Raw genomic sequence first — 22368 nt, forward strand, 5'->3', positions numbered from 1 at the left:
ATTAGAGCAGGGGTAGTGGATGGGGGGCAACCGTTTTTTTTTTATCAGGCATGCCAATAAATGGTCACAAATGTTTCTACTGCCCTCTGCATCCGTTTTAAATTAAAAGCTAAAATAAAATAACACCAACAGTGACCTAGGATCATAAAAACATTAAAATATTATAAACATGTTTTATTGAGAAGAGAAAAAAAGCACTTTTTTTTTTATAATAAAAATCTGAATTTAAAATGTCTGTGATTTCTTAACTTGCATTTCAGTTAACAGTTGTCAATATTGGGATTGATTTTTGAGGTTGGTAACAGACGCAGACTAGCTACATGAGCGTCTGTCAATACAGATCTGTACGTATTTTTTTTAACAAAGTTCATTGCCGAAAACGCTCACAAAACAAAAATGGGGAATAACTTACATTTTATTGTAATTTAATTATTTAAATGTATTTTGTTTTTAATTGTTAAAGAAGTTATTAAAATTGTGTTCATCTCCAAAATTCATAAGTTTCACCTGTTGTATGTTTCTTAATTTAAGGATATCGTATTTTTCCTTAATGTATTGTATTTTTTATATATATATTAATATATATTAATATATATATATATATATATTTCTATCTATATATATATATATCAAGCAAAATAGAAGATATAGTAGTGCTATATATTAATATCTATCTATCTATATATCAATCAAAATGGAAGATATAGTAGCGCTAATTGGTGATACTAGATAGTGAAAATGGTAACTGGAAAATATCTAATAACAAGTGGTAACTGGTGATTGATAATTAAACCTTTCTAATGGTTAACACTAATAGTGAAGTGAATATCAAACAATATGATAATAGACTAAACAAAACCAAACGAATAACACATAAAACATTTATAGAAACCCCTCTTCCAAATGAATGTCCAATATGCAAATCAAGGTAGATTCAAATCAAAGAAGTTCAGGCTGCTTTTTGCGATGAACCACATCCAGTCACAAGGACCTAAAAAGAAAAGAAAACAAAATGCACACGCTCCATAGCGCATAAATGTGTATTTAATTAAAACAAGGGGGATAGACAAGGGGGGGGGGGGGAAACAGACACACTTACAAAAGTAAGCAATAAAAACAGCATGTGTGAATAAAGTATCACCACCAGTGTGACTGCTCCGGGATCAGACTGCCTCAGATGACAAGCTCACAGCTTGAGCAGGAGAATCCAGTCTATATGATGTACACTCTGGTGTTGGCGCGATGCATCTAGGGCCTCGGACATGGTAGCATTGACAGCGCTCAGCAGCGCTGACGTTCATGCTCTCCTGCTCAAGCAGGAGTTTTTTTCTGTCCCTGCATGAGCGTCAGCGTGCGTGCTTTTGTACCGGGTGCGAGCCGTGCGGGAGGCGGGGCGGTGGCGGGATGGGAGGCGGGGCTGTGGCGGGATGAGAGGCGGGGCTAGCGCGCCACGGCGCCGACGTCACGGACTGCCATTGGCTTTTGGCAGCGGGAAAACTTAAATTTCCCTGTCGGCCTGCAATTCCACACGCCTCCGCAAGCCTGCGGAAGCGTGCGGATGCGCCAACTAAAGCCGTGCTGGTAGGGATAATGTTTCCCCTCAGCGCGCCTCACCACGGTCTTTTTGACCATGGCCCTGGCCTTAGTGCTGTATACAACTGCTGTAAAGGAAATCCTTTGGTCTTCACAAGTGCTCCGAATCTGCTCCGACCAGCAACAGACTCCTGCATGATGACGTAATGTCCGCTCCACTTCCACGCACACACACACACACGTGCCGTGCACTGTTACACCAGGGTGGACTGACTTTAATGGGCCATGTGATGGAATAAAAAAGAAAAAACTAAATTTTCTTTGTTTCAACAGGTCGGGACATTAAAGTTTGTCCACCCTGTATTAGACTGTATATGTTTGGGAGTAAAAAAAAACACTGCACCTGGCAACACTCAAATAGCAACGGAATGCTAATTTATTTAGAGACGGCAGTAGTCTCAAAACATCATAGGAAAAATATACATGTAAGGCCCTAAGTAAATTCCATGAGATAATTTTTTATCTCTAATCTTTTCCAGAGCAGGGGGAGCATGCAGGCTTCTACCCAAGTATACCAAGGTGTGGGGGAAGTCCGGGTGTGAAGATAGACTCCTAGACAGAGCAAAACCGGTATGAGACCAACAGAGTAGTATCAGAGGGATGTAGCAGAGGAGAAGTCAGTTGAGCTGAGGTCAGAGTAGTCAGCAGACATGGCCAAGCAAAGTACCAAAGAGTAAGTATAGTCTAACAAGCAGTTGTCCAAATTCAGCAGAAGGGTGGGAAATAACTGGTAGTAGGAACATTTCAGAAAACCTTGTTGTTCTCGCAGCAGAAAGCTTGACTGAGGACTCTTAGGCTAAGGCCCCGTTGCACGCGTCCGCACGGCTGTCTTGCTTGCCGGCGGCGCGTGCAACTCACTACCGCGGTCTGCAGGAAACTTTTCGGAGCGGGGGGGCGTGGCCACACGGGTCAGGGGGGCGCGGCCATGATGTGGGGGGCGGGGCCAAAACAAAGCAGGGCTCACAGCACTAGCTGGCTTGCCATTGGTTGATGGGAGCCAGTCTATGATTGGCCCCTTCGCGTACCATGTGACGCGTTGCCGCACGGGAACGCCATTCTCTTGTATCCCGTGCTGGCTGACGCGTCACCGTACGTCGTCAGTTGGCAGTGAGGAGGGACTGGGACCGGATCGTGAGGTTAAACCGCAATGGTGAGTTGCGCTCACGCCGCGGCCTGCGCCATCGGGCGCAGCGGGTCCCAGCCCTTATATAGCGAACAAAGGAGACGAGAGGAGGATCTAATGAAGACATGCTTGTGAGTATTAGGGACTGATTATATTTATGCCAAAGCAGCCGATCAGGCCGTTTTCAGTAAATTCCCCAGTGAAGTGCAAATATTGTATTCTTCCAAGTCATTCTCCTAGTTATTTTATTTGAAATTTTCCAATCCATTATTTGCTCACCAAATATTGTAGACTTAGACTTTTTCTAGTTCTATTCCATATTATTTGAACATCACTTTGGCCTTGCTGAGATTATTATGGATGCCCACCTTCTTACTTGCTGTGGCAATTAATTTGGTTTGTTACTAGAGGTCTTCTGAACTTGTAGCAAAAATAACAATGTTGTCTACAAATTGTAGGTGACTCAAGTAATGACTGTTGATTTTGATTCCTTTTTCTTCCCAATTCCATGTTTTAAACTTCAAGTGTTGCTGTGAAAAGTTTTGGTGACATGGTAGATACCTTGTCGCACAATTTATCCTGCTTATATCTTTATTTAATATAATGGTTGATGTGGTGTTTTTTTTAAATATTATTTATAGTATCAATGTACATGTTGCAGGAACAACACAACGACACGTGGGTTGGTTTGAATATAGGCTTTTTATTTGGCCTCAAAAAACGTAGAACAAAACAGAGCTTATCTTTAGCATATAAACGGTTAACAAAACATTAGCCCTTGATAAGGACTTTGCCCTTTTCCCAGCAAGGGCAGTTCAAGTCTAGTATGCACAAGAGTTACAATTTAAACCAACCTTGATTTCAGGTTTCTCTTCCTACAGAGCTCCAGCATGTCTCCCTTGTTCAGACAGAACCTTCAGTCGCAGGGCAGACAGCACATAGTGAGCTAGGCTGTTCTTTTTAAAGCCCTAATGATACAGCTGTGACCTGCTCTAATTAACTTGGCTTGCTATGTTAATTAGTGCTCTGCTGGACTCCGCAGCTACATACATGTTTCTCAGGAGTGTCAGAGTATCTACCCTGCTACAGTACACTTTTGAAGCAAAACTTCTTTGCTGGCGCCTACAGGCTTTTCATGAGGAAAAATTCTTGCTTTGTAACGAAAAACCATAAAGCGAGTGACGTCACAGTACTAATAGACACGCACCGTCGCGCGTTGCCGCATTCGTGTGCGTCGCCGTCACGTATGCGCAAGAAAACCCACTATGCCGGGTCTCGCTGCACATGCGCAGTGGCGGGCAAGCCCGGCACTTGGGAGACAGAGGCACACACAGGCAGGCACACACACACAGAGGCAGGCACACACACACAGAGGCAGGCACACCCAGAGGCACCAGAGACCGACATACACAGAGACACACACGCGCACATAAACGTACGCACACACACACAGAGACAGTTAGTATAATTATATAAGTGCAAATAGCTAAAATAGAGGTGTGTGCCGAGCACGCGCGTTCTAAGTCAAACGTCTTTGGGTTTTGCCACTGACATTGTTTTGAATTTTAATTAAAAATATCACCAACACAAATACAATATCTGTGACAAAACAGTGACCAAAGACAAAGAAGTTTCACTTAAAATGTGTGTGCTCAGCACACACGACTTTTTTTCCATTACTTCTTAATGCATTTAAAATGGCTGAGGTGTAAACCATGAAATGCTTTTTCTTAATCTCCAAACCCTAATGTTTGATAGACCACAATTAAGTTGTGCAAAAAATTATTTCCCGAAGTAATGAATATGATCTACTACTCCGCTTAGGATACATAAGTTGGGTAAAGTCATTTGATTCTGTGTACACCTAAGCCGTTACTAAATGCATTTAGAAGACAAAATGCTGAAGTGTACATTGATCTTATAACGCGCATGTAAGTGCCACATCAACCATTAGATGACATGAAGACACACATGTAAAATAAGGATTGTCAAGGGTGTGCAACAAGGTGACACCATGTCACCAGAGCTTTTCATAGCAACATTAGAATAATTGTCCAAGACATTGAAATGGGAAGAAAAATTAATCAAAATCAATGGTGAGAACTTGAGCTACTTATGATTTCCAGACATTATTACTTTTTGCCCCAAGATCAGAAGATCACCAGCAACAAATCGACTAACTCGCCGAAGCCAATTAAAAGGTGGGCCTCAATTTGACTCTCGGCAAGACTAGGGTGATTAACAAATGTCAACTCAACAAAGATCAAAGAAATGTAATAGAACTAGAAGTAAAAAGGTACTGTATGCCTACCTTGCCAGCAGATATTAATGGAAGGGAACATTTAGAATTAAATCAGTAGAAGTATGAAGATGGGATGGAGTGCTTTTTGAAGAAACAAAACAATCAAGGGACGCTTCCATATTGTGCCTCAAGAGGAAAGTGGTGTGTGTGTGTGTGTGTGTGTGTGTGTGTGTGTGTGTGTGTGTGTGTGTGTGTGTGTGTGTGTGTGTGTGTGTGTGTGTGTGTGTGTGTGTGTATTGTAGCACTCCTAGGTTAAACTCATCTGTTTAAAAGTTTTTAATTTTTGGACAAAGGAAAACTGCTATTTTCTCAATTGGAGGTAACTGTACTCTTGAACGTATTGTATTGTCGTCTTTTTTTTACTTAATGGGAGCAATTATACCTTTTAATAGTGCTATTACTTGTTGTTTTGTTTTTTTAATATATGGTTTTCTAATAAAGTAAGCCTTTTCAAAGTTGTAGAACAAAAGATTACATTTTTCCCCCTGCACAGGGATGGATCATTTAAGTGTTTTCCAACAAAAAAAGAATACCTTTGGAAATAGAACACAAAGTTTGCAGAATCTTCTTGATGTATCCACCGATTACAATGGATCGGAGAGGAGCAACAGCCATGGTTTTAGAGGAACCACTGCAAGCAACAAAGGAAAAGGGTCTCACATTGTGAAGAAATTGAATAACCTTATGATCACCAATCTGTCCATGTTGGAGCCCTCAGAGATTGTAATGAAGCTTGCTGCTCCAGGAAATGGTCTGAAGGAACTTCTGAATGAAAGCAGTATTGACTTTCAATTATTAGAAAGTCTCCTGAAAGTCTTAAATAAAGCAATTGGATGCAAAACAAACCGTCAGAATCTTATTCACCTCCTTAGTCATGTCCAAGGTTCCGTTTTCCTGAAACAAGTTCTGCCCCTCCACATTTTAGCTTCTGAGAGAACTGCCACTCATCAAAATATAGAATTTATTGACCATATCCTTGTCCTACTCACTGAGGTAGTAAGCATTTTCCCATTTAGTTCTTTTACAGAAGTAACCATAGGTGAAACCCTTCTGCAAAAGGCAATTCATGAGATGCAAACAAGTGGGAAGATTGTTCCAGAAGAAATTCAAAAAAAGCTGATGACTCTCCATACTTTTCTCCAGCACTTGCAAGAAAAAAAGCAGGAAGGCACACTGAGGTCTGATAACTATGTTTATAAGATCGGAAACCAGGCAAATATAGAAGATGATGATTTTCAGAGTATATCAATCTTTCCAACACGCAAAGACATTTATTTGGACCAAAACCCTTGCATGCGCCCCAATATAATTAATGGATCTTATCCTGATGCTAAATCATACCTGGATACCCACTTCCGTCTACTGAGAGAAGACTTCATTCGTCCACTGAGAGATGGTATTTCTCAGCTTCTGACCTTGCAAAGCAAAGAACTAGCTAAGGCAAAACTTGATGATATCCGAATCTACTTTAACACACAGATTTTGTCTCCAGTCTGCACCCGGGCTGGAATAGTTCACCAGGTGCAATTTAGCATGAGAAACTTAAAACAAGTCACCTGGGAGATCTCACGACGTCTGCTGTATGGAGCTCTTGTCTGCCTTTCCAAGGACAACTTTGAGAACATGTTGTTTGCTACAGTGGCCGACAGAAGTGTTACTGATCTTCAAAAGGGAATCATAACTTTGATGTTTACTGAAGAAAGCCGACAGAAGCTAGCGGAGCATACCATAGATGACACTTTTCTTATGGTCGAAACAATGGCATATTTTGAAGCATATCGCCATGTTCTGGAGGGGCTGAAAGAGATGGTGGACAGTGAGATTCCATTTCAGAATTACATTGTTCATTGTGATACAACAATGTCTGCACCTGTTTATTTGGGACAAGATCGATCAGGTTATAGCCTGGAAAAACTCATTAAAAAGAGTCCTACACGGGAGAAGATCTGCAGTCGTGGCATCAAAACGTCTTCTGAAACAATGTTGACTTTACTGAGAAATCGTTACAGCAACAAACAAGTAGCTCAATTTGATGTGCTTGATTTTATGACTTGGCCAACTAAAGAAGAACTGGAATTGGATAGGTCCCAGTTTGAAGCATTTCAGATGGCTTTAACAAGTGAGCTTTCTATTGTACAAGGTCCTCCAGGAACAGGTAAACACTTTGTACGTACAGTATCATTTATTTACCAAAAGGACACATAAAAAGTGACGGTAGTTAAATCGGTCTAATACCACAATGTAAAGTAAACATGATGCAGGATACTAGAACGAGGCTAATATAATATATTAATAACAAACATCCTTTGTTTTTCCTCTTAATATTCCTACTTTTTCGCAATGGTGCTTTTTTAGAGATGGGCATATCTGGGTGAGTAAAATCAGAACCCACCAGCACCATACATTATAAACGAAACCCCCAAATTATTTTAAAGTAGGTCAAATGCCCATCTCTACAGTAAAGTTTCAAATTTGGGGTGTTTCTCGACAAATCTTTTAGTATTATTTTAAAATGTTTCAGTTATTTCCTAATTGTTTTGTGATTCAATACTTATTTTAAGCACTTTGTTGTGCTTTATTGTGCTATTTTAGCACTTTCCTGCATATTGTACTGTTGTTGCTCATGATTTAGGCATCACAATAAAAAAAACATATGCATAAGCAGAACTCCTTTGTAACATGGTTCTATTTTTCACTCAATTTGGTGGAAGACGTAGACTTTTACTACAAAAAACAAATATGGATTTAAGGTTTTATCTTAGCTGAAGTCAGAATAGACCAACACATTGAGCATATTTGGTGTGCTGGTTAAGTACAGCAGCACTGCTTTACAATAATGGCAACTACACATTACCCATTACGCCTCGGCCAGGGTGACGCTGAGCGTGCAGGCACTCATGTGCGGCGGCGCAAGCAAGCGGCAAATTCAAATTTGCTTGCTTGCTTGGCAAGCAGCTAAGCGCCGCGCATGCTCAGACGCTCGCTCACGCAATGTGTTTAACCGCGGCCAAAGTGAGCCTGCCCACTCAGCGCCACCCTGGACATGGCCGTAGAATAGCAAATTACCATAATTAATTTCTTATGTAGATTATTCTGTGTAGTGTACATAGACAATTTCAGGCAAAACTTTGGTCCCTGGTCCAAAGGTCACAAGGAGCTGATACTGTGATTCAAACATACATCAGAGGTTGTTAGTATCATTGTTCTTCATAGGTTCAGGGGAGCGCCAGTGTTCACATCAACGTCATGAAAGAAACAATAGAAACAACATAGTGTAATACAATTTCAACCAGGTTGAATGTTGTTTAAGTGAACAGTAATTCCACTCACACTTTTCTCCTTTTCAATAAAGTGGAAGGGCTGTGTAGAGGGATCTCCGGTTGCCAGGACTTCGCGTCACGGACATGTACTGAATGAACACTGATTCACTGATTCAACGTGTTTCGTCGGTACGACTTCTTCAGGAATCTCTGAAGGATTCCTGAAGAAGTCGTACCGATGAAACGCGTTGAATCAGTGTTCATTCAGTGCATGTCCGTGACGCGAAGTCCTGGCAACCGGAGTTCCCTCTACACAGCCCTTCCGCCCTCAACTTCATTCAGCCGGAAGTGACGTAGATGAGAGCCGAGATGCGGAAGTGAGCTTCATAGCGTGTGTACCGGTGAATTTGTTACACAACAGTCGGGATTTCGTACCACGAATTGCCATTATCTACTAAATGTGAGTGCACATCTATATGCTTTTATTGTTCTATTTTAATACAATCTGAGATATACTGCGCAATTAGTATCTTTAATTTTTTTCCTTGGTACACCAGCTACGGATGGGAAGAAGTCACTAACAAAAGGGCTGTTTACATGTGAAGTTCCTGATCCATTGCTCTAGTCAGAGAGAGAAGTATCTCTGTACTGCTTTATTGAAAAGGAGAAAAGTGTGAGTGGAATTACTATTCACTTAAACAGCAATCAACCTGGTTGAAATTGTACTACACTACTATGTTGTTTCTATTGTTTCTTTCATGACGTTGATGTGAACACTGGCGCTCCCCTGAATTTATGAAGAAAATTGGGATCCAACAGACTAAAGAACAGTCTTTTAGAGGGTTCTGAGCAGCTTTTCAATTAGCACTATACACTGGGTGGTGTAAAGGATTTATTGTAGGCTCAAAAGTCACCATATATTCACTAATTGATCACAGTTCACGCAAATATATTTTAAGTCACTTTATTATATTTTTATAGAAGTTTTTTTATCATTATTTTGGACACTATGCACTAATAAGTAAGCGCCGTCACAATCATTATTTTCTTTGACAGTTATTAGTACCATGCAAGAGCATGGCCATTTAATTCTTACTTCTACGGCTTATTTAATATTCCTGTAAATATTTAGGGTCACACTTACGAAGTGCTACTCCCTAATACATCATACATGCTGAAAGTCACCATACAATCCCATTTGAGGGCCATATTTACAAAACCGTGTCACTCCATAAAACACCTTCCATGGGCCATATTTACTAAGCCATGTTGGAAGGTGTAGTACTGCTGAGTAAAGATGGCCCTTAATATTCTTGTCCCAGTATCTTTTACCTGCAACATCTCTGTAAAGCTCTACTTTAGTGAAGACTCACAGCCATGCATTTACAACCTGAGTACAACATCTAACATTTTAGAAATGTTCCAAAGCTAAATAAAATATAACCCCCCCCTCCACACTGACAGCAAATGGGTTAAGTTGACTTTCACTAGATCAATAAGAGGGAGTTGCATTACTAGTATTTCATTATCAAGTCTACCTATTTCTCACTACAGGTAAAACGTATGTTGGGCTGAAAATTGTTCATTCTCTTCTGGCTAACTCACAGATCTGGAAGCAAGGACACAGCCCAATATTGATTGTTTGCTACACAAACCACGCTCTGGATCAGTTTCTGGAAGGTAACATTTATTTTTTATGTATCATGTTCTTTGTCTAATACAGAGGTGAAAGTACTGCATCACTGTGACATACAGTACATTTTGTTTTTAACTAGTCTCTTATTTACAGACCCAAGTTTCTTATAGATAGATTGAAACGCAAACGTTCCACACTAGTGCAACAAAGTAGAAACCAGAATCAAGAGAGTGAACCTCGCCAAGTGTTTTCATAATGTATGCAGTGTTGGATTTTAAAAAAAGTCCTGACGTAGGGTCACGGGTGGAAAATAGTTAATGGATCCACATACAAATATATATGAGATGTTCTTCTGAGATTATAGAATAAATGTCTGGGCAAAACGCCGACACAAACAGCTCCAGAATAACAGTTCAAAAATAAGTCCCCAGGGGAAAAGGAGGTAATGCACAGAGGAGGAGGGGGTCGCTGTCACGGGAGACCAGTACTTGTAACACATTTATACCCGGGATCATATGATTGAGCAAAGCAAGGAGATAAAATAAATTGTAATTTATTTCACGAATGGACATAAATACAATGTTACACAATTACACTCTAAATACACTTACTGGAATGGGGCCAAACAAAATAAAATGTTCCCAGAACAAAATCTGGAAAACCAGAGTCTCTAGGAGCAATTTCCCAGGAGCGGGAGTTGCTTGCAAAATGGTTTGAAATGGTCCGTGGTTAGCAGCGCTACCGGCAACTGCTGTGTGCTTCTTTTGTTCGGTCTCCGCTGTAATGGCACTTGGAGTCTTTAACCCTTACAAAATCTTAGAGGGTTCTTGCATGAATGAATCTTGTTAATCTTGGATGAACCTTTAGAATCTGATTCCCGATGGGCTGCATGAATTCTTATAGAATTTAAATCCCTATCTCTAACCAATCCCTCCATGGGAATAAGTTTTCCCACCTATCCTGGAGTTGCCAATACTTTGGAAACCTGGCAGAGGGGACTTCTTATTCTGCTAAGAGCATGCGTTAACTTAGCACGTTTGTTTCTTAGCATATGAGACCCAGCCCCTCTCCGTGGCGACACTAAATCTGGGCTGGCCACCTTTTGCCAAACTGCCCAGACTTTACACTAGGATGGGGGTACTTGAGGATCCCCTCCCCAACTAACACCTTGGGGACACTGAGTTCTTTCAACTCTAGGCTTTTACAGACATCAGGGCACCAAGCCAGCGGGATGTCTTAGAAGTCCCGAGCTGCACATTCTTATCTGCTTTAGTGAGTCACTAGACGCATACTAAGTGGGGGCTACAATAAATTAGTAATTCCCAGTCCCCGGTGGTTTGAATGAAAGACCAAATATGCCTAACATGATTGATACACTATTTGAGGGGGACTTTCATTCATCAATTTTTATACAAACTTTTCATGGTTCTCCCTGAACTATGCGCACAGCAAGTTTCAGCGCGCTGGGAGCTTCCTAGCAGAAGTTAGCACACAGCCGTTTTTATTACTCAAGCACTGAGTTTAAAAACACGAACCTCGGTGAAGGGAACAGTCTGTCTCTCTGTGGCTGCTCGCCCTCTCCAAAGCTGCTGTGGGGAGAGTGGGGGTTTGGAGGAGAGCCATGGTTGAACCCTTGGGACTGCTCCATGGAACCCCAGGGTTCCACGGAACCCCATTTGGGAAACGCTGCTCTAATAAATGTTTTGGCATTCAGAACACCCTTTCTTTATCCAAGACGTTGAAGAGGAGTTTACCTATCTATATAGTCTCACAGTGCTATGTGTGATGAGGACAGCATACCTGGGGTATATTCTAATTTGCATGTACAAAGTATATTTAAATGACGACTTATTCAAGCTAACGCGAGGTAGTGCTAATTTAACATGTCCTATGCTAATTAGAGATCCCATGGACATTGTTTTTGCATAAAATTAGCTTTGTGGATTTGTGTTAACCTCAAGGAAAATAACATCCATTAGTTAATAACAAAACGTTAATGATTTGAGTTAAGTTACAGCCGCGGCCCCTTTTATTCTCCAACATCTCCGATTTTTTTCGGTGATTTTTTCCGAATGCCACGCACTTCACCACACTTCACCCCGTTCATGCCGCGTTCATACCGCATACAGTATATTCAATATTACGGGGATTCATGTGGTAAGCGGCGGAAAGGCACTTAGAAAAAATCAGGCCTTTTTCCAGCCTCGGATTGATGCCGGAATTCTTTTGAGCTGATACCATTAATACCAGCACCGGAGCCCCCTCGGCATGCATCCGAGGCAGGAAAAATGCATTTAAAGGCCACTTCATTACCTTAGCGGCTAACCGCTAAGGTAATGAAGGGGTTAACCAGCCGTGCCAGGTTTATTGGGGGTAGCGGGGGTGGGTGAAGGGGGTATTTGGCCCTTGTTGCTTGTTTAGGGCTTGCGGGGGGGTTGCGGGTGGACTTAACCCCTTAATTACCTTAGGTCATGAAGGGGTTAAGCCCTCCCGCTACCACCCCCCCCCCGCAAGCCCTAAACAACCACCGTTGGGGCTAATACCCCCTTCACCCACCCCCGCTACCCACAATAAAAAAAATACACACAAAACAGCCCCACACTAAATAAATATATAAATAAATAAATATATATATATATATATACCGTATATATATATATATTTATATATATATATATACGGTATATATATATACACATATTTAAAACCGGAGACATAACATAAAACACAGACAGCGCTCAGTGCACATCCAGTAAAACTTATACACGGTACAGTGCCTAAATATACATGTATAGATAATTATTAAATAAAATGGTCTTTTAGTTTAACATTTTGGCCAAAATTGTTGTAAGCCCCTGAGCCACTGCACGGCAGACCACATCTCAAGGGTCCCTAACACTAATATAAATTCTTAATAACCTGTGCATTACCAGGAAGAATGATTTATAATAAATCTGTCAAAATTAGATGCAAAGTTCTAGGTCTGATTGAAGCTTTTATTAACCTGTGCATTACCAGGAAAAGCACTCTGTATTAGATTTGTCACAATCACACTGCAAGCAAGCAAGTTCCCCTGAGAGTGGGAGATGCTATAGAGTGAGCTTTTAACCATTTAAATGTGGGAGGGAGTGAGCTGAACAAGAATTGTAAAACATACAGGACACCTACAAGCTCATATTGAACCCCCAAAATAACCACAACATATATGTAAGCAGTGGTTGACAAATCACCAAAAAATCTACTCGCCACCTAGTACCAAACGTGTGCTGCTTGGGCCAATATTTACTCGCCCGGGGGTTAAATCCACTCGCCCAGGGCGAGCAAATGTATAGGTTTGTCGAACACTGTATATAAGCATATAAGTTTCACAGAGTGCTACTGAGCATGGCAATATATATATTTAAAACCAGAGACATAACATAAAACACAGACAGAGCTCAGTGCACATCCACACTGCAAACAAGCAAGTTCCCCTGAGAGTGGGAGATGCTATGGAGTGTGCTTTTAACCATTTATACATGTATTACAACAACAACCCCTATACCCCCCTAACATACACGTATATGCACATCAATGATACTATAGGCCGGCGGGGGCCCTCGGGTGTTCCCCGCAGGCCTGCAGTACCAATTCAGTGCACCCCAAAAAAATTACAACACATAAATACACCACCCTTAACAGATACAGTATAGTAATGTGCAAAATTACTATTATCCACATATGGATAATAGTGAATTTGCCCATTTAAAATACATAAAGAACAATAAATACATATAGCACTCACCCATGTCCGGCTGACACGATGAAGGCCATCCTGATCTTCATCACCGTCCATGCCCCTACCGATGCTGCAAAACATGAACAAGAATGAAAACAGCCAATGTAATATCCCCAAACCCCTTAATCACCATAGCAGTTATTAACCGCTACAGTCATTAAGGGGTTAACCCACCCTCACCCACCACTCGGGAGGCCTACATACCCTCCCCCACTACCCCCCCACCCTGTGAGGCCTAACCACCCTCACCCAATACCCAGTCGGGAGGCCTACCCACATACCCTTGGGGCCAATACCCCTCCCCCTACCCCCAGTACCCACAATAAAAACAATACACTGCCCCACAATAATCATCATTATATTTATTAAATACATAACCCACCCCCTGTGCCCCCCCCATAAATACATGATTTATTCTTTTACATACAGGGTTCATACCCCAAGCCCACGTGAGTCCCCGGTGGGCCTGACGGGTCACCTCACAGACCTACAGGTTACCAGCATCAGGTTTCACACAAGGTCTGGAGGCCTGTTGGTGGGTCCCGCCAGGCGCCATGGCCCGCCAGGTGGTCTCCGCGGGTCACCGTGGGCCACAATTGGGTCCCCACGGTAGGCCCGCGTTTGTCTGGGGGCCCCGGGTCAGACCCACAGGTGTCTGAGGGGCCTCGGGTGGTTCCCACAGGGGTCTGGGGACCCACGGGTGGTCCCTACGGGTTTGCGGTGCCCCCACAGATGTGGGGCCACCGGTTCTTACCCGCAGGTACACCAATCCCCCCCCCACCCACAACACATACAGTACAATAATGTGCAAAATAACTATTATCCAGATAGGGGTAATAGATTATCTGCCCATTATTAAACACATTAAGTACATAATAAAATAACTAAAGTTCTACTGACCTCATCAATAAGAAGCCCCCATCGGCAGCAATATCCTTGTCCTCCGTTGCCAACAAAATACATAGCCAATACATAGCCAATACATTGCAATTACATTCTGAGATCAATTAACCCCTTAATCACCTTATCGGATAATAACCGCAAAGGTAATTAAGGGGTTAAGCCACCCTGGCCCGATACCCACCCTTCACCCATTCATTTATACAGGGGTCCGCATGGGGGCAGCGGGAGCGCAGGGGTTGCAATTAGGCAATGGAGTACTTACCAGTTGAAGCTGGAAGGAAAGGAAGGCTGATTCGCCTGCATGGCCTTATATAGAGCCTGGCTGGAAAAAAATTTGGCAGCCCGCCAAGTCCCGTCAAGCCAATCAGGTTGCTAGATGTAATTTTTTTTTTTTTTTTACAATTCACAGAACCGCATGCGCTACGTGGCCGTTGTCGCCATGGAGGCAAATCCAGTTGCCCCGGCGACCGGATTTGTCGAGCCCTGGAGATATGAATGTGTGTTGTGATTGAGTATGTGTGCTGTGTCTTTGTTGTGATTGAGTGTGTGTTTTGTGATTGAATGCAGCGGTGCACAAACTGGAGGGCGCAAGATTATTTAGCGGGGCGCATGCGGCGTGCAGCAAAATCTGGTGTGCGCGGGCCGGCACACACTGTGTGCGGGAGGGCGAAATAGCTGTGCATGGGCTGCCAAGAAGATGTGCATGGGCGACCAAGAAGATGTGTGTGGCCGGCCGAACAGGATAGTGCAGGTGGCGGCCACATGAGGGTGTGTGTGCGCACGTGCGGGGGCTTCGGAGGTTACGGGAGGAGCATGCCCCAGCGCTGTGATGTTAAACGCCCCACCTCCGGTGTCTGCCCTGCAATAGCGCTGTGTTCCTGCTCTCCTCCACTGGCAACCTGCTTCGCTGTGATCCTCTGCAAGTGAAAATGCTTGGAAGGTTAGTGGCCGAGAATGCTGACGCTACGAGCATCGTATCTGGATGCGTTGATCAATGCGTACGGCCAAGTCGATGAGCGCCTCCAATTGGTCTGGCCTGGGTTGCCGAGCAAGCTCGTCCTTGATGGACTCCGAGAGACCTTGCCAGAAGATGGAGACGAGCGGCTCTTGGCCCCAGTTCATCTCGGCGGCGAGCGTGCGAAATTCCACCGCATACTGTGTCACCGATCTTTGCCCCAGAGTTATCTGGAGGAGGGAAACAGACGCCATCTCCCGGCGCACAGGGGAATCAAAGACTTGTTGGAACTCACCCTTGAAGGCTAGGTAATCTTGTGTCAGGTCCGGGCGCAACTCCCAGACTGGCGAGGCCCATGCCAGCAGCACGCTGCCTGTCAGTAGGTTGTACACGTAGGCTACCTTCTTCCGGCCGGAGTCGTACTGAAGGGGTACCATTTCAAATTGAACCTCGCACTGGTTAAGGAAACCTCTGCACTCCTGCGGGTTGCCAGCGTACGGCTTGGGACGCGGTATCTTCACGTCCAGAGTGCTGGGTCTGACTGGTTCCGCAGCCTGTGGAGGAGAAAGAGGTACAGGTGCTTCCGGTACCTGAACCGAAAGTTTGGCCATTTGGCGTGTTAGAGCCACAATCTGATCGGCCATGGCCTGGTTTTGCTGTATCAGCGTAGAGATTGCTTGCCTCCGTTCGGCCTGGTCTGCGTCTTGTGGGTTCGTCATAATGTTACGCCGGAGTAGCCTGCAGACCAGACCTGTCCCTAGAACTTACGTGGCAGGTACTGCTGCGGCCAAGTTTATTCGAGCATTTGCCCGTTCTTGGCCGCAGCAGTAGCCTGGCGCGCACCCGAGTGTGACGGGCGCGCGCCGAAGCAGCGGAAGAGCGCCCTCCGATCGGGGCGCTCTCCCTACCGCTACCGGGTCCGCCGGGTCCCCCGGAACCCCCTGCCGCCGTCCCGAAAATCGCGGGACACCAGGGCTCCCTCGGGGAGCCCTGGACGCGCGTGCAGGGGGCGCAGGCTCCCGAAGACGCGTGACCACGCGTCTATGACGCGCGGCACGCCGAGGGGCAGCCACAAGCAAGCCGGGAAATATCCCGGCTTGCGGTACCGGCCACACTTTAATAAAGTGTGCCGGTAGTGTATGAATACACACACCGACAGAGCGAGGGACGTGTCCGGGTTGTGGTATTAGATGGTGCCAGGCCAGATGGGAGTATTGCTTGAATACTTGCCGGTACCGGTTTTTCCAGAAGAATGGTCGTTGCCGAGATCAGGGGTAGGAGTGTATGGAAGGATCGAGGTGAGAGCCGTGGTCGAAAGGAGCCAAAAGGTACGTAAACGGGAACAATCCGAAGTCCAAAGCCAAAGGGGGAAGCCTGCCAAGCCGCGTCAAAACCGAGAGAATCAAAGAACAAGCACTGTGAATCACCCATACAAAAACTATGACGAGCGAGGAAGCACAGGACAGAGAGGGTATATAAAGCTGGAACAGCCAACCAGGAGAGGGGGCGTGCCTGGAGGAGCCCAGGGAGCTTCAGCACATTGGCTGCTGTTCTTAGAGCTCAGGTGACACTCAGCAAGAGCCAGATTGTAACCGTGCGGTGTTTGGGGGCGGAGCCTGAGCGGGGATAAGTTCAGGGGCTGTTGTGTGTGGGAGTTGTAAGTCCAACGTGCGCATGAGAGGAAGCAACGTGGGCTGCGCGCGGAGCAGCGATTCCACGCCGACGGCTGCGGCGTGGAGGAAGTACCTCGTGGAGTGTCCTACCATGCCGAGGGGTAAGTGGTACAGCTGAAGGGGGCTTGCGTGGTTGTAGCGGAAGGGTCTGAGCAGTGTAATGAGAGAGCCGTGAGCTCCTCCTGTGGCGCTGTGTGCTCACATTCCTAACACCTTTGTGCATATGCGCTCTCCCAAGCTTGGCGCTTGGGGAGACAAACAAAATTGACTTTGAAGCTCTCTCAGCAGCAGTCAAAGCGCACACACACACACACACAAAAATAGCCGCGATCCACGCCCCCGCTCGTGCTCGCTAAATTATGCAGGACACCCTGTGCTCATGCTTGGAGAGTTGGTGATGTCACCACTCTCAGCAGCAGCTTGGACGCAGCCTAATTTTGCAAGCGCGAGCTGTTGAAATATGTAAGTATTTAGACATATTTGTATTTACATTGTATACCGTTTAATAGAGGTTTTTTTTTTCATGTGATTTTGATTACATCAGGCAGGTGGAGGCAAGAAATTTTATGGATGAAATGGGGGGGCTCGGCATAAAAAGTTTGCTCACCCCTGATCTAGACTACAGAAAGTTCGGCCAAAGGAACACTTAGGGATAACTCGCATACACCCCCTCCATGCCTTTCCTCCCCACCCCCTTTTGTTTTTTCCCTTGTATTGTGTGTGTATATGTATACTGTATGTCAGTTTGTCTATTAGTTCCGTGTATTGTCATTCACAATGTTGATATGGATTGGAAGGGTTTAATTTGATGTATACCAGAAAATGTGTTGTTCGAACATGATAAGTATTCAAAAAAGAAATAAAAAAACAATACAATTTGAGTTATAAAAAAAAAAAAAAATAGAAACTCATGATAGGAAAAATAATCCATTTCCCAAGGAGCTTACTGTATAAGCACTCATACAGTACGTACAACCAGTAAAAACAGCAACAATTTCACTGTGTTGAATGTGCAGGCTTCATTTCTACAATTTTGGCTGTATCAACACAGCACAGTCATTTCAATTATCTCCAATCCACTTACAGTATTACGAGCAATGCGGAGAGGACGAAAACTCTGAATCAAGCCCTTCATCAGTTTCTTGCTTTATGTGGTAACACATTAATTTTCAGAGTATGCCAAGCATGAAGTTCTGCATAACAAAAAGGTTGAAAAACTACAATATTACCATCTTTCCCTTATCTCTGTGTTACACTTCAGGAATACTTAAATATTCAACGTGTAGCATGGTGAGAGTGGGATCAAGGAGCAGCAGTGAAATTCTGCAGGAGTTTTCCCTGACCAAGATTCGGAGCAACAGAAGCCATGTTAATCTGCCGGGTTACATGCGAGCTATGAATGCTGAGGTAAGTAATCACAACTGAATTCATCGTTTCAGCAGCCAGCCACTCTCCTTGGCTGTACAAGCAGTGTAACGCTTGAGGCATTGTGTTGCATGTTCGTGTTACAATATGAATATCTGACGTGTAATTGCCATGGGATATTTTAGAGACCAGAACAGGGTTTTGACATTTTGTCACTGATACGTCTTCTAAACAAGCCTTGTACAGCAGTTTCCTTTCATCTTCTTGTCTCCCGATTTGTATTCTTCCATGTTCGAGAAAGATAACATACAGTGGCGGCCGCCTTTAGCCTCCTGCGGCAGTTTCGGCGCGAAATTCAAACTTGCGGGCAGATGTGGCATGTTCCGGGCCGTGTTCCGGCCGTTTTAGGCGCCGCAGGCGTTTTTCATTGTTTTGTCATTGTTTAGCGCTATTAGCACGTCTAGCCGTTCAGCGCTGAATGCGGATGAACATGTGAAAGTGCATGGCATACGGAGAAACATTGGAGAACAACTCGGGGATGTTGGAGGTTAAAAGGGGCCACAGCAGTAACACAATAGAATAATACAGGCTCAATTACTGTGTGTCCCAAATGCTTACAATCTACTAGTTGTTTGCAAGAGGTACTGAGAGATAATGGGCCAATGGGATAATGTGGCTCGCGGTGACTTCCCTTGCAGCCCCCCAACCTCTTCTCTCCCCGGTTCCTTCCTCCCTTCCAACCTGTTGCGGGAGCACACGGGCGAAGCTACTGGCAGAGTGGTGAGGTGGGGGAGGGGGACAGTGAGAGGGCAGTGACGGGGAGAGATGAGCGTGAGGGGGGGAGAGATCAGCATGAGAGGGGGAGGGGAGAGCAATCGGCACACACAGGTAGAGAGAGTTCAGCACATAGGGGCTGAAGGGCCACCCACTGGTCTAGCTGGAATAGGATGGGCAGCTTGAAAACGAGAGGTAACTCAATGTATTACTTTCTGGTAAAACATTTTATAAATAAATAAATACATTTACTGTACTTTGGGATTGGTGCTCTCTCCATAGAAGAGATACAAACATTATGCCATCAAGAGCTTGTAATCAAAGTTGTGGTTGCTGAGATACAGGGATGAAAACGGGCCATATTTACACAGTTTTCTGCCATAAGTCCTGGCGCGGGAAGACACTTCACCGCCTACTCAAGTCAATGTGCTGTAATGTGTCTTGCAATACTTGAAGGAGTCTGCTTAGTAAATATGGGCTCAGATTTTGTCTACAGAGAACAGTGCCCAAGACACAAAGCCACTCCACTCAACCCTATGGCAAATAACTAGACCCAGAATGAAAATAAACTGAAAACATTGAAACTTCACTTTTAGTTCATCTTTTCCAGCTGTATGGCGAAAAGAAAAATGTGGAGGAAATGTTAAACGAGAAGGCAAGTGGTCTGCAAAATGCCGTTAGAGGAATTCTTCATGAGAATACCTTGGAAAAGTATATTCTTCCTCGTCATTTCACATGTCTTATCTCACAAAAGGTAATGTACAGTATTATATTATATATATATATATATATATATATATATTCTTGATTTGAAGATAGCTGAATATACCAGTTTTATCACACGTGTTAACATTAATTAAATTATAAAAATCAAGTGCTTAATAAATCATTGATATATATTTATATATATTTATATATATTTATATATATATATATACACAATGTATTTATTTTTTCTATAAAAACTTAACTTTTAATATTGTAATATAATATTTACCATAACTATATTTCACATCACTAGTTCAATAAAACATGTTTTGCACAAAATTGAGACATTTATTAACTTTTTTTCTTCATTGTCTTGTTTATAAATATTTTGCATATAGCTTGTAAAGAATACGTTTACACCTAGCCTAGTCCAGCTAAATAGAAATACTGTAATCTGACCCAGTGACCTGATGAGAGATTTGTCAGAGGAAACAGTCAATCAGACATTTTATTTAAAGCAGAGACTTTTTTTTAGGGCAATATTTACTAAGTGCTACTCTGTTAGACACCTTTCAGCTCCAGAAAGGTATCTTATAAAAATGCAATACTTGGTAAACATGACTCTTAATACTTAATTCTATCCAATTTATTTCAATCACAAAACTGCTGTAGGTGGGGTCAAAACAAGGATTTTCTCAGCATAAAGTGCAGAAAGCCTATTTGTTTTTTGATGGATATACATATAGATGTAACCATTCTTCTGTTCCCCACTGCCATGAATTGCCAGGGAAAACCAACCTTGGGGTCGAGTCTGGGTACATCTGTATGTTGCCCTTTACACTTTAGTTTTACTTTACAGTGCTTTTTATTAACCTTGTCCAATCTTGTAGGAATATATGGAGAACCCAGGTTCATCCTCAAGGATTTCAAGTTTCATTGTAGAGTGGCTGGGAGTTTCAGTAGTCTATCAATCTGCACAAGAAAGACGAAACTGCTATCATACACAGAGAGGTAATATAATCTCCTGTTTTAAAGGTTAAATTGCTTATTCCAATGTAAATAGATATAGTATCAGAATATATAGAGGTGACACGATTGGATTCCATTCCATGAACTAGCCTTCTCAATTATAAGAAGCACTTGTAATCCTCAGTGGGACTCTACATGAATTAATTACCATACTGCCTGATGAGTCATGTTACACACTCAATTCAGGTTGTTGGAATGAAGCTTATTTCCTGCCCCATGTTGACCAAATTAAGTCTGGCAGCTGTAGCAAACATGAATGCTTTCTGTTCACTTTTTATTTAGAACAGTGGGTTCAACCTTTCTTTGTTTAAGGAACCCTATCACTATATTGGGAAATTCTGCAGAACCCCAACCCCCTCTAATAGCTTGTCTGAGATCAGATTCATTGTAAGGAACCCCAACCCTCTCTAATAGTGCGTCTGAGATCAGATGTATTGTAAGGAACCCCAACCCTCTATAATAGCGTGTCTGAGATCAGATTCATTGTAAGGAATCCCAACCCTCTCTAATAGCGCGTCTGAGATCAGATGCATTGTAAGGAACCTCAACCCTTTCTAATAGTGTCTCTGAGATTTGATGCATTGTAAATTCTTCTGTATTTGGTACAATTTTTAAATTACCTGAGAATGGCAGGGAACCCTTTACGGATACCCATGGAACCCTGGTTGAAAAACACTGATCTACAATATTAAACTTATTTTGGTTTGAATATAGAATGGACCACAAGGGTAAAGTGGCTTCAAATGTTGTACTAATGTGCCAGATTTACCAGAAACAAATCTACATTTATTAAATTTTAGTGTAGTGTTAGGACCTGCAAATTTGGTTATACCTTGGCGTTGGCATGCATGCTTATGACGCTTTGGCCAAAGGGTTTAACTAAATGACCAAGAAAATATTATTATTGAAGTATTTAACTTTATACTTATTACCATGTATGTTTTGTCAATTGGATGTAGCATTGCGCTCCCCTGTCTTGTGTTGTATAGAATGAAAAGGACTGCAGAATTCTCGGTCAATGACCCATAGACTGCTCTGAAGATTAAAAAGGAAGACAAAAACAAAAGAATAAAAGCCGCATAGTACCCTAAAACCCGACCGGTTTCGGCTTTACACACACCACTCTCAAGGGTGTGGGTCGTTGATCGAGAGTTCTGCAGTCATTTTTATTCTACCATAAAAGCTGCCAACCCTCCCCCCTTTAATTTGTGCATCAATCCAATCCACACAATGATAAGTAATTAGCTAAATTGCAGATCGATTCATTCT

At 43.2% G+C, this 22368-nt stretch overlaps 1 protein-coding gene across 1 annotated transcript in view; it reads left to right on the forward strand.

Moving 5' to 3' along the window:
- LOC142487212 (NFX1-type zinc finger-containing protein 1-like) overlaps positions 1-22368 on the forward strand; it is a 59065-nt gene that overhangs the window by 13143 nt on the left and 23554 nt on the right. Inside the window, exons 6-10 of the mRNA XM_075586053.1 lie at positions 5512-7173; positions 9833-9958; positions 18485-18630; positions 19973-20116; positions 20961-21081. Of these exons, the coding sequence (XP_075442168.1) occupies positions 5512-7173; positions 9833-9958; positions 18485-18630; positions 19973-20116; positions 20961-21081 (2199 nt within the window). The remainder of the gene's footprint in view (positions 1-5511; positions 7174-9832; positions 9959-18484; positions 18631-19972; positions 20117-20960; positions 21082-22368) is intronic.

Source organism: Ascaphus truei, chromosome 2 (genome assembly GCF_040206685.1).
Source record: "Ascaphus truei isolate aAscTru1 chromosome 2, aAscTru1.hap1, whole genome shotgun sequence".
NCBI lineage: Eukaryota > Metazoa > Chordata > Amphibia > Anura > Ascaphidae > Ascaphus > Ascaphus truei.